Below are 13,841 nucleotides of genomic sequence, written 5' to 3'. Positions count from 1 at the left end.
TGAGTCACATGCCTGGAGGATCTTATCCAACAGAATAAAGAGGAAAGTTGGTACAGTACAATATTGACAAAACTGATAAAAAGTGCAGGATTTGAACCTTTACTATCTCTAACACAAACGCACAATGCCTTATACCGTGAAGCCACTGGCTCTTCCACTTGATCAAATTATGTTTTCATCTGGGCAAATCTAATTCTAAAACTCCTACCTTGGTTAAGGAGACCTACAAAGATGGCACCCTGCTACTGTCTCTATATCCTAGAGGTTTACTGTTCTGAAATGGGTGGAAAATATGGAGTCATCTGAACGATCTTTAACAAATGGTTTGTGTAAATGTGGCATTGAACCTTTATGTAAGTTTTAGATTCACCACCAAATACATCAACATGTGCATGAAAAGATTTAAAAAACTATTTATGAAAATCTAAACATGAGGAAGATTTTTGTGGTATTGGAGTCAATAATTGACATTTGGCATGAAACAATGCAACAGTTAGAAGAAACTAAATCAGACATAAGACCACATAAAAACAGGTGAAAAATACCTCAATCTCTACCAAAGTACTAAACCAAAGACTAAAATTCAGAGTGGCACATCTTATAGTACCGTACCTGTATTCCAAGAGAACAAGAATACCCAAGCCCAAATGTCATGGCCTTGTGGTGCACTTGTGTATATATTGATATAAATAAAAGTTCATTTTATATAACTGGTTTATTTCACACTATTAGCAAAACAATAGATGACGGAATAATCATGAAAGAGGTTAATAATCATTGTTTTCAATTTTTTTAGAAACATGTGTTTATTTATTTGCATTGATCCAACATAAATGAATAATAGTACAATATTTTACATACAGGGTGATTCGGTTAGTGTTACCGGCACTTTCTGAGCTGATTGTACTATAAAAAACAAAGAAATAAGTTCATATAAACATGGGTCCGGAAATGCTTCCTTACTGGGTAATGGCCAATTGAAGATTTCACCAAAAATTGTGTGCAGGAGGTCAAATGATGATTTGCCGCGTGTTTATGAAGAGGTATTTATAGGCGAATGCAACTTTTTCTAACGGATTTTTAGATGAGAAATTGAATAAAGTTCATCTCATAGCTGTATCTCATTTAGTTTTTTTGTTATACTACAAAAAAACAGAAATAAAATAATTTTGAAAACACTTTTTTAAGGTTTAACGGACAATTATTTTGTTAAATAGGCATTGAAGACCCACATTTTTACAAAGAAACTTGCAGAAAATTTAATTCTGAATAAAATTATGTGCCACACGGCTATTAACAGCGAAGTATTAGTTTCTGGAATTTAATTTTACAACAAACATTCTACCAAGCAAGAAATACGTATTTAGTAAATAAACACCGTAATGTAATGATATAAGGTACACAAATAATTGATTAGCATACAATTGTAAATACGATTTTAATAGATTAATGCTCAACTAAAAAACAATAATACTATTACTTTTTAGGAGTATCCAAATGGTTACATCATGTACCTACATATCTTTGTCACGTTAGCTTTACAGAAGGTAAATTATGTTTTTTATAAGTTGGTATCACAAATCAGCTGTTTAACAATACACTGCAATTTATTGAGGAATCCAAATTATTTGTTACCAATTCTGTACTAGTTTAATGAGTGCAATTTAATACAATTAATTTACTACTCGTTTGTTAGTGAAGTGTATTTTAAAGTAACTTACTATCACAATTACAATGCCTTTGTTATTTACAACGGAAGAATATGCCGACATGGTATTTGTCTTAGGCGTTTGTGACGGAAATGCAACCGCTGCTACTGCAGAATACCGAAGACTATTTCCTAATCGCAGAGTTCCAAACCCAAAAACGATCAGTGGATCATTTCGTACCCTAAGAGTAACAGGTAAACTTCCTAGTATTAATAATTATCGGGATCGCCCTGCCCAGAATAATGTAGATATGGAAGAGGCTATAATCATGGCTACTGAACGCAGTCCTGGTGTCAGTACACGGCGTCTTTCTAGGCGATTCGCAGTGTCTCAGTCTGAAGTATGGACAACTTTGCGCAAAAATAGCATGTTCCCTTACCATAAACAACAAGTTCAAAGTATTCAACCAACAGATCCTCCTCTTCGATTGGAATTTTGCAACTGGTTAATTAGAAACCGTCAACATCATAGAACCATTTTATTCACTGATGAAGCTCAATTTACCCGAGATGGCGTCAACAACCTTCACAATGAACACACTTGGGCAGAGGGAAGTCCACATAGTACAATCGTGCGCAACTTTCAACACAGATTTAGTGTAAATGTATGGTGTGGACTCATTCATGATCGATTAATAGGACCATTCATTCTCCGAGGACATCTAAATTCCCGCATGTACCTAGAATTCCTTACAGAACAACTACCACTATTATTAGAAGATGTTCCATTAGCAGCAAGGTGCAATATTATTTATCAACATGATGGTGCCCCTGCCCACTTTTCCCATAATGTAACAATGCACTTAAACGAGCAGTTTCCCGGGCGATGGATTGGTCGCGGTGGACCACACACTTGGCCACCAAGATCACCAGATCTAACTCCATTAGATTTCTGTATATGGGGTTGGATGAAGAACCTGGTGTACCAGGAAAAAGTAAATACACGTGAAGAGTTAATAAATCGAATTGAAGATGCCGCCGCACAAATCAAAAACAATCGTGCAGCGTTACGGAGGATAACTCGATCAATCAGAAAGCGAGCTGCTAAATGTATTGAAGTACAAGGACTGATTTTTGAACACCTGTTATGAAAGTGGTACGTAGTATTATAAGCTTTAGATGAAAAACAATAATTTATTTAAAACTTAATTTAAATTGCATCCTAATAAATCTAATGTGTAGGCTACTCTATGTCATTAAAATGCGGTTTTCCTTTGCTTTGGAATTTCTTGCTTGGTAGAATGTTTGTTGTAAAATTAAATTCCAGAAACTAATACTTCGCTGTTAATAGCCGTGTGGCACATAATTTTATTCAGAATTAAATTTTCTGCAAGTTTCTTTGTAAAAATGTGGGTCTTCAATGCCTATTTAACAAAATAATTGTCCGTTAAACCTTAAAAAAGTGTTTTCAAAATTATTTTATTTCTGTTTTTTGTAGTATAACAAAAAAACTAAATGAGATACAGCTATGAGATGAACTTTATTCAATTTCTCATCTAAAAATCCGTTAGAAAAAGTTGCATTCGCCTATGAATATCTCTTCATAAACACGCGGCAAATCATCATTTGACCTATTGCACACAATTTTTGGTGAAATCTTCAATTGGCCATAACCCAGTAAGGAAGCATTTCCGGACCCATGTTTATATGAACTTTTTTCTTTATTTTTTATAGTACAATCAGCTCAGGAAGTGCCGGTAACACTAACCGAATCACCCTGTATATGGTTGAGACACAATTCCCCCACACTTATTAAAAAAAAAAAAAATGAAACATTAAATTGTAACCAAATCTTTTAGGTAACCAGACTGGTAATGTGTTATAAAGGATCAGTGCAGCATTGTATTTTCATTTCCAGTTTCATGTTGAGGTGGCTCAATGACTTGAAGAGGTGGTTGCTGCTGTTGAGTTGGTAACACGGTCATGTCTTCTATGGAACCATCATCTTGTACACTAGGAGAGAAGGTGACGGTGTTCATTGGTGTTCCACCCAATCTTAATTGGTTGATACATTGTTTGAAAGTGTTAAATTTACTCTATATTAGTATGTTTGTTCCAAAGCTTATTTTGCCTCTCTCCTGATCAAGAAAATATATATACATACACAGTTCTGAGAAGCCTACTTTTGTCAAAACAAACTTAATATATACTATAATAAATTTTTTTAAATATTTTAGACCATCTAGAGCTGGAATTGGTACATTAGTTCAAAAGAACAGTCCAGCAAAATTTCATCTAGCTTAGTTCTTGTCTACTGCTAGAAAAGGAGTCCTCGGAGTCAAATTCTACCCGTTTTATGTTTTAAGACATTTTATAAGGTAGATTAGAACCTAATAGCTGAAATCTAAATTGGCGTTAAACATTATTGTTACTTACTAGAAAATTTACTCACTATAAATGTAAACAATTTCAAAATAATAAACAATGTTTACACAGGATAGTTGATTACATTTGACAGGCTCATTCAATTACTATTACACAACTTTAGAGACCAAGATGGGAGTTTTTGTTACTTTAAAGGCCAGTAGGGCGTAGCCCAGAGGGATTTTTGAAATAAGAATAGGTCTAAATTCATCCCAAGAACCGCAGGAATGTTCAGGTACAATTTCAATACAATTGGTTGACTATTTTACGCAAGATAACAAAACAAAACAAACAAAGGCACTTGTACATTTATAATACTATTATGATTATTAGGAAAACAATAGATGACTTGGACCCATCATCATGGAAGAGGTTAATAATCATTGTTTTTGAAATTTTTAGGAACATGTGTTTGTTTGTTTACATTGAGACAACATAAATAAATAACAGTACAATACTTTACATATCTGGTGGAGACACTATAGACAATTGTAGAAACACTGTAAACAATGTTCACACTCTAATGTCAAGAACGTAGGGAGTCGCTAAAAAAAATTTGTCTCTGGGACATACAGTACCATCATTAGCGATTACTACAAAGAAGTCTTCACATGCCAAAACAAAGGCATACAAAAATGACTAGAGATAACTGATCACTGGAAGTTACATCACAACACTTCTGTCCACAACACCATAGTTATGACCGCAATCCTGACCCAGATATTATTTATTACCTTGCTGCAACGATTCTATGGTCATGAGAGTTCGACAAAACACTTTTCTCTCCCTAAAACTTATGAGAAATCTGGGATATTACCAGTCTGAAGGTGTTTCCACTATTCAATAGGTTGTCAAATTGTATGAGAGGTGTCACAACTAAGATCTTCAGAGCCTTTGCAACGTTGGAATAACATTGACAGTGGTGTGAGGCTATTTTTAAAACTTTTAACAATATGTTTCCAAAAATTTCTCTTTTCCCTGCCCAGCCTCATCACTTTATGGATAAACTCTGTATTTGGGGTTAGTGTCATAAAAATAATGTGATGTTGGTTGCAAATGGTGATTAGAATTATGTGAATCATTCTCTAGTTCTTCTCTTTGGCTTCTTGTCTAAGCTTAGATACAGTTTATCACCAGTGTGCAGCTAACAGTTATCCTTTTCTTGAAAAGATCTAAAGCTGTCCTATTATTACAACAACCATACAGTACAATAAACTAAATACACATTGAACAAGTCATCCCTTTACCCCAACATAACAACATTTGCTGTTAGTGATGTTCCTCCATGAGGTTATCCAGATGTAAGTAAGATGAAAACCCCCATTTTTCTAAAAGATTTGGGTTTAAAATATAAGTCTAAGACTTTTTCATTCTTGGTATTATTTTGATATACTTTACCGTTGAACAGCTAGGAGTGCAGAAAGTTCTATAAACTAATATGTTTATAATTGCCTTTATTGGCACAAGCTGTAAATGACTTGCACAGGTGGAGCCACGCATGTATTTATGAAGATACGATATCACTTTAAAACCTTGCTTTAAGTCATCATAAATAAGTTAATTACTTTTGGCAGTATTTTAGGAACGTATTTTGTATAAAACATTTGTGGAATTACAACAGCTTTCATTACAATTCATTACAACAACATTCCATTAAAAAAGATTCTGCATTTTGAATGATTTTTTTACAAATGGCAAAACATGCTCTTTTAACGAATTTTGGAAAAAAGAGTTTCTGTAAACTTTCAGAGCTCTCCGAATGGCTCAAAGGATACATGAAAATAATAACAAGAATAAATGAGGTTTAGAATTACATGTTAAACCAAAATCTGTCAAAAAAGAGATTTCCAAAAGATATTTCACAGTTAACTGCCATATTTGAAAATAGCAACCGAATTTCTAAATTTTAACTACATAATTGTAATAAGCGTACAAAATAAAGTACAGTTTCCAATCTAAAGTTTGTCACAAAATTAATATGTTCTAAGATTCCAATCGTGGCCACCTTGAATTGATTACCATACATAAATGTTAAAAGAGTTGCTCTTAAGGGTTGAAATTTGGTCTATATTGAAAATAGTTAAGATCACGGGCCACTGGGAGTCACTCACAAGGCAAGGACGTTGTCCATTGTGTGGCAATCATGAGACATGACATGCTTCTTCTTCTTCTATGCGGTGGCCTATTGCCATGCACTTAAGCCTCAAGGGCCTTTTGGGCACCCCGGAAGCATACCATGATGCCTACCAGTCTATGATTTCAGCAGTTCCACAAACCGCTAATCTGAAGTCTGGCATGCATGTAACCTAGTTCAAGGATATAATCCTCTCATTTAAATTAGCAAAACATAATAGACACTACTCTACAAACTACATCAGGAACCATATATATATATACAGGGTGTATATTATGTCTGGAAACACCCAAATATATCCTTTAATAATTTAAATATAAATTTGAAAACTCTTACAATCGTGATAGAGATTGGGCATCTACTTTTTGGAACAATGTTTTGTTATGTCACACCAACGGGGGACGTCCTGCCGAGGGTATCGTGAATATTCTTAATGGAAGCCTATACCTTGTGATACATAATTTTAAAGGTAATAGCTTACTGAATTGAATGCCACAAACCGCATCTCAAAGGAATTATTCTATCAGAAAATAGAGCATTTTTAGTATTGAAAATTTACTGATGTTCAACAATGTAATTTTAACATGGTTCTTGCCACAAAATATGTTACACTAATTTTTTAGCATTTTTTTAAATGTTCAATTAAATAAAACAAAAATTTCATTTTAAGCTGGTTCTATTAGCACAAATTTGCCAGTTTTTATTACAGTACAATTATGGAAATACTTATGTTATTGATTTCTTATTACAAATAAAAAATAATGTATGCTGTTAGAAAAGTCTTACAACAAACGTTTTACCTGCATTTGGTGTCAAAGCAATTGTTCGAACTGTGTTCCTTCTACGGTTTGACAATGAGCCAATCTTGTGTAAAATGATTCGACAGAGTTGCCTAACATTTCTTCAGTTATCAAAGCAATCTCCTCTATAATCCTGTTTCTTAGGTCTTCCAAATTATGAGGCTTTCTTCTATAAACATTGGATTTTAAATGACCCCATAGGAAATAATCGATTGGTGACAAATCCGGAGATCTTGGAGGCCATTCGATTTCTCCTCTTCGGCCAATCCATTTATGAGGAAACCTTAAATCCAAATACTCTCTTACCTGTCTCCCATAATGGGGTGGAGCACCATCCTGCTGAAACCATACATTATCAAAATATTCTCCTGATGCAATTTGAATAGCTGGGATTATTTCATTTTGGAGCATATTGTAGTAAAGTTCGGCATTTAAATTTCCATTGATGAAAAAGGGTCCAACAATTTTGTTACCTAAAATTCCACACCATACGTTCAGTTTTTGTGGTTGCTGTGAATGGGACTCAGTAATCCAATGTGGGTTTTCACTAGCCCAGTAACGGCAATTGTGCCTGTTAACATTGCCATTTAGGAAAAAAGTTGCCTCATCAGAAAATAGTATGTTGGTCAGAAAATCTCTATTGTCATCACATTTGCGCATCACAAGTTCACAAAACTCAACTCTTCTGTCGTAATCATCCTCACTTAACTGTTGGACTAAATGAACTTTAAATGGTTTGTATTTATTAATTTTCAAAATCTTACTCACAGACATAGGGTGCATATTATGTTGCTGTGCAGCTTTTCTGAGCGATGTATGTGGGTCTTCAATAAATGTTTGCAAAACATCTAGTGCATGTTCTTCATCTGTTGCAGATTGTATCCTACCCGACTTTGGCCGATTACGTACACTCCCTGTCATTTCAAAACGCTCAATAGTTTTTGATATTGTTGAAACACTTATGGGATTCCTTTCTGGGAAAGTGTCATTAAACAAATTACAAACTTCCCGATAAGATCTTTGACGATCGCCATATCCTCGCATCATCAACAGAGTAATTCGTTCTCTTTCAGACAATTCCATTAAAATGCCAAATAAAAACTGAACTACTGTAATTAGATAACTTGTTGACAGCAATGCTTCAGAGACACTGATTAACTCGACAGGAATGATATGACCTTTGTCCATTTGTAATTCCCAAGCTTAGACCTGTCTAGTGAAAGCTCCATGCTCAACAAACTGAAACCTGTAGACCAGATGATTAATAACACAATAATGTTTCTCATAGGCTAGTGACCTTTGTCTCTTTAAACCTTCCTGCTGACTGGAAAACACCAAGTACAGATTCATAAGTAATCAGAGAAAGTGACTCATAAGTTTTATTCATTGTAATAAAAACTGGTAAATTTGTACTAATGAAACCAGCTTAAAAATAAATTGTTTATTTTATTTTAATTGAACATTTAAAAAATGCTAAAAAATTAGTGTAACACATTTTGTGGCAAGAACCATGTTAAAATTACATTGTTGAACATCAGTAAATTTTCAATACTAAAAATGCTCTATTTTCTGATAGAATAATTCCTTTGAGATGCGGTTTGTGGCATTCAATTCAGTAAGCTATTACCTTTAAAATTATGTATCACAAGGTATAGGCTTCCATTAAGAATATTCACGATACCCTCGGCAGGACGTCCCCCGTTGGTGTGACATAACAAAACATTGTTCCAAAAAGTAGATGCCCAATCTCTATCACGATTGTAAGAGGTTTCAAATTTATATTTAAATTATTAAAGGATATATTTGGGTGTTTCCAGACATAATATACACCCTGTATATATATATCAATATTCAAATTAATGTTCAATTATGCTTCGATATTAAAATAAACACTAAACATAACTTGTGGTATTGAACTTACTTGAAGTTTCTAATCTATTTTCATTTATCATAATGCTGGAAATATCCGGAGAGTTGGACAACGTGCTTCGATCATGTGTTGGTGTTGAAGCTTTTCTCTGAGGTATTCTATTCAAGCATTGGTTTCTAAAAAAAATCAAATTAGTTTTCTAGATAGCCTACTCAAATCCTTAATTTCTTATTTTGAACATGAAATTTAGTTTAAAAGATTGTAATGATACAAAAGCCTATTCACAATTTTCAATCTTGCTCACTTATTTAACGTTAGATAACAAAATTATTGTCCCATATTTATAACCATTTTTGATACCTTCACATTTCATCTCCACCAAAGCTAATCCAATAATAGTTATAATACCACTAGACAGACAACCGCATAAAGTTGCCATTTCAAAGTTCTGTATATGGTTAGGTCACATTTATTTAACATTAACTTATTTACAAGTCTGATGATTGATTTTAAGTGTGTCAAGCTAAGAAAAATATTATTTCAGAAAAATTATAATTTCATATTGTAAAACTATGAATAAGTGGTCTCTTTGTTTATAATCAGAAAGACCAATGTATATTAATATATTTTATCATTCAATGTTTGAGGGTTTGTCTCAAATCCTCTTAAGGAAAAATAAAAATATAGGACCAAAGTAATAAGGACCAAAAAGTAAGAAAAAAAATATTGCCTTAATTCCACCAATGTAATGAAGAAGAGGGATTCTAAAATACTAAATGATAATAGCAATGCTGATAAAATAAATGTAACTTTAATTTAAATATTTTTATCTCATCTAATTTTTTAACTTGTATTTTGTAATATGTTGGCCAAATTATTGGTGATTCAAGCCTTTACAGTAACAAAAGTTTATTTTTCTAATTTTCATATGATGGCCATTCTTGTTCACACAAATTTATACAAATACATTTTTTTTTTTTAGATCTACTCTAAACGTAGAAAGTTTTAATTGTTTAACTTACATAATAAACCTTGCTTTCTGGGCATACGTTATACAAACTCTCTATAAAAACATAAATTATGATATTAATTAACATAAATTTGTATGTATTTGATGTTTGGTGTTAGGAAAAATGTTTCTTAATACTTTTAAGAATATGGCACATATCAATGATACTAAAAATAGTAATAAATTAGAATTACCACTGTATAGATTACAAAACTACGAGATACCACAAATATATAGGTTTAGTTGTGTAATAGTCTTTCCATTTCATGAAAAATTCTGTCAGAAAAACCAGGTTGCAGAAGTTGTTCATAACTTGCTGCTTAGAAACACTTTTTAATAAATTGGAAGAATATTACATAAATATTAGAGATATGAAATTATGGTTAACAAACATAATTGTTATCTTGAAATTTTCTCTGGAAAGAGTTGTGTCTAAAAAAGAAATGTACCTTTTTATATATTAAATATAATAATGAAAGAATAACTAAAGTATATATAAATAACATATGCATATAAAACAACATAACAATTTTTATTAGAACGTATATTTAACATGCTGAAGGTAAACTGACTTGTTATTGTCATATACTGCACTGTTAATGAAAAGTTGATAGTGTCATCCCTAAAATCCACAAACAATAATGTTGTAGAAGCTCTTAATATGTGATGAAAATTTTGAAATAAACTACTTACAAACTCTCCTCTGACTTGCTCTTGCGTCTACTTTTTGGTTTTGGAACAACTGGCTTCATCTTCTTCATTTTGTAAAGGGTTATTTTTAGCAATGTATGACCTGCAAACATATTAATGTAAAGTAAAATTAAAAACAAATATTTTTATGTTTACAGCTTTTAAGGTGAGTTATTTTCAAAATGATACCAAGAAAAGCATAATATAATCAAACCCTACAATATTCACTATAGAAAAGTAAAGTTAATGTCATATGACCTTGCTTATTAGGACTTAAAAGAGAACATAGATGTAGAAAAGTTTATATTAGCTTGCACATTTAGGGTAGGGTACGATAAGCGGACCTGGTTATTTATATCGAAGAATGTAATCATCAATACCTAATATACACATCTCAAATCCTAGACTATCAATCGATATAAAAGTATATATAGTCCTCAATAGCAATCATATGTTTTAAATTAAAATATGAATTTAATATTTACAGTGATCGAACAAATTATTATAACCAAAGTTAGGAAAACTGAAGACGACCATATTTGCTCCTCTCACAGTTACAGTTGTTTACTTCCCACAAATTTCACATAATGGGGTTTTCAGTACGAGTCCAACATGTTGAAGCCACGAAACACATGTCTTATCTTTCAAAGCAACTTCGTGTAGTTTTCTAAAATTGACTGCCATTTTGGTACTTTGGGATTATACCGACCACACCCAGACATGAATCGTTATTTCACATTTCGTTTCTACTGATTACTAGATTAGCGTAGAACAATATTTCGTCAATATAAAACAGGAATTGTCTTATCGCAAACCCCTCCCCATCCTCAGACAGAGGTCAAAGTCGAGCGTCTAGTAGATAACGTGATTGCAGAGTCTCGCCGCCCGTTCAGCTGGTGCATCGCTTTGTTGTACTTCCGTGTTTTACCTCTACATTTCTCCAAACACAAAAATTCAACAAAAACAAACATTTACCAAACTAAACTCTTTATTTAAAAAACACTCAAAACTTGTTTTTTATTCTTGATCACATTCCGCCACCCAAAATGCGAGTGCCTCCGGCCATCAGCGCGGGCTTCGGCAGCACCTTCGGTGCTGCCCCGCGCTGATGTCGACGAAAGAAAAACATCCCTCGAGATAGTACCTATCAGTAAAATATCAAATTCTAGAGGGGCTAATCAGAAATATAAATTGAATTGTAATGGAAAGGTAATTATGTACCGTGCAAATCACGTGATGCCGCGCGGCCTGCCGTAATCAGGATTCTCGAGAAAGATAAGATAACAGCGACAACAATACCGATCACAATACCTGGAAATGCTTGTAAGTTTGTAATTTTGTAATTGAAGAGTTGTTTTTTCGTTCTATCATGTTTGTTTCTATAAATTTCTATTTTTGTGTTCTTCATACTGGTGTGGTCGGTATAATCCCAAAGTACCGCCATTTTTAATAATCAAAAATGTTACTTATCTAAAATTGAAATATTACTTTACGTGTATTATTTGAAAGTGTTTACAGCTGTTGATATAGATTATTTAAGTTAATTGTTCAAAATAATGAATCAGTACGGTATCGAGTCTAATATCTAATATCGGTTGTCAATTTCGATATAAAAAACTGGGTCCGCTTATCGTACCCTACCCCACATTTATATAAAACTAACTTTATTTTTAAAATTTAACTGAAGGGAATCTGAAATATTTTTGTAGCCTATTTTTATAGACAAAGGACAAGTAATGCACTTTATACATCACTTTGTTTGAAAATTTTATATAGGCTACCGAGCCGCATCGATTTAAACATCCCCTGCAGTAGATTAGACTTATCAATCTACAATCTACCCTTGCACCTCAGTATCTTGATATTTGTGGTTAGTGATGTGCCACTTCTGGAACATCCACATGATCGCTCAGATTTAAGTGAACCATAGGTTTTTGGTATACCCAGTGTAGGTTCAACCAGCCAGAAGTAAACCCTCCTGGACTAATTATGTTGTGGTCAAACTATTAAAGGATGCTGCACGTTACCATCAAAGGGAATCACTACGTCCTGGGTAAAATACTTTCTGAAGTTATAATAGATCATAAAACTAAAGAGATAAATACCAATATAATCAGGGTACTATAATCTTTCCCTGGTTATTGATACATAACGTGTATTGACTTACAAATAACTAAACGAAAATGCATTTTACATAGTTTTTAAATAGGATACCCTTGTTCAAATGGCAGGCCATTTGCAATTTGGGGCACTTTTTAAAATGCCCTTTGAAGGACTTTTGGGTACACCTTGGATTAAAAGACAAATGATATCAATTTAATGACTTTCATAAAGTTACAATTATTATAGGATTTTGAAACTGACAGTCATATTATATTAACAGTAAATAATGTAATCAAGTGGAAATAAACAAGACCAACTCACCAGAATTCAGGATATCCTCTCCCTAACACCCTTAATTTTAATAATTGTTTGTAATTTCTAATAACAAGTAATTATGAGAAAAGAGTTACAAATCAAAGTAATAGACTAAATATTTGTAAGGTTAGGCTTTACCATCATTAAAACAACAAACCATTGTACAATATGATGCAAGATAAGTAAATTTTAGTAGGGATAGCCGAATGTTGGTATTTAATAATTACTACCTTTTCGTAATTATTATCCTTAGCCTGGATTTTTAATTTTTAAAAGTAACCAATACACAGAAATGAACAGGTGATTCAGCCTTGATCCTATTGGGTACAGAGTATAGCCTAATATAATACTTTTGTTTATCAAGGGTATCCAACCAAACGATTTCGTTCAAGCGCCAAATTTGTTTAAAATAACTCTATATTTTTATTTGCCAACTTGCCGGTTTATAACTATTCATGAAGCTCCAAGCTACACGAGGAATAAGTAAATTTGTATTTACAATCTGTGAATAAGGAAACATAATATATTATATAATAATGGTTAGTTATAAACCAGTGATTAAAACTTAAAAATAACATTGAAAAAGAATTGAAATAAAAACACAATTGGAAAGACATGGAGTCTACTGTAACGATAACGTAAATTTAGAAGTCCATTCCTTTCAGTTTATATTTATTATTACTATTGTCTAGTAAATTCACAGCTAAGTGCATATCAAGATTTAGTAGTTTTAACAAATATTTCTCACTAAATTAGGAAATTTTATAATTATGAAAGGAATTTCAGTGTCTCTAGGAATAACTCTGTTTTAATGTAAGAAGGACTGAAGAACCTTTTACAATCTGTTT

At 32.7% G+C, this 13,841-nt stretch overlaps 1 protein-coding gene across 2 annotated transcripts in view; it reads right to left on the bottom strand.

The window, feature by feature from the left end:
• The window catches only part of LOC124373287, a 33,242-nt gene extending 19,870 nt beyond the window's left edge, over positions 1 to 13,372 (bottom strand). Inside the window, exons 1-3 of one of the 2 annotated variants that reach the window (XM_046831670.1) lie at positions 13,224 to 13,372; positions 10,579 to 10,678; positions 8,928 to 9,052 (exon numbers count right to left, since the gene is read on the bottom strand). In XM_046831670.1, the coding sequence (XP_046687626.1) occupies positions 8,928 to 9,052; positions 10,579 to 10,646 (193 nt within the window). In that variant the 5' untranslated portion in view covers positions 10,647 to 10,678; positions 13,224 to 13,372. Of the gene's footprint in view, positions 1 to 8,927; positions 9,053 to 10,578; positions 10,679 to 12,999 lie in introns of both variants that reach the window. The other variant, XM_046831669.1, reaches the window with a different exon arrangement.
• Positions 13,373 to 13,841: the final 469 nt, after the last annotated feature.

The sequence above is a fragment of the Homalodisca vitripennis genome, unplaced genomic scaffold (assembly GCF_021130785.1).
Source record: "Homalodisca vitripennis isolate AUS2020 unplaced genomic scaffold, UT_GWSS_2.1 ScUCBcl_5259;HRSCAF=11907, whole genome shotgun sequence".
Taxonomy (NCBI): domain Eukaryota; kingdom Metazoa; phylum Arthropoda; class Insecta; order Hemiptera; family Cicadellidae; genus Homalodisca; species Homalodisca vitripennis.
The sequence above is the reverse complement of the archived record's forward strand: the minus strand, read 5'-3'. Positions and strand labels throughout refer to the sequence as shown.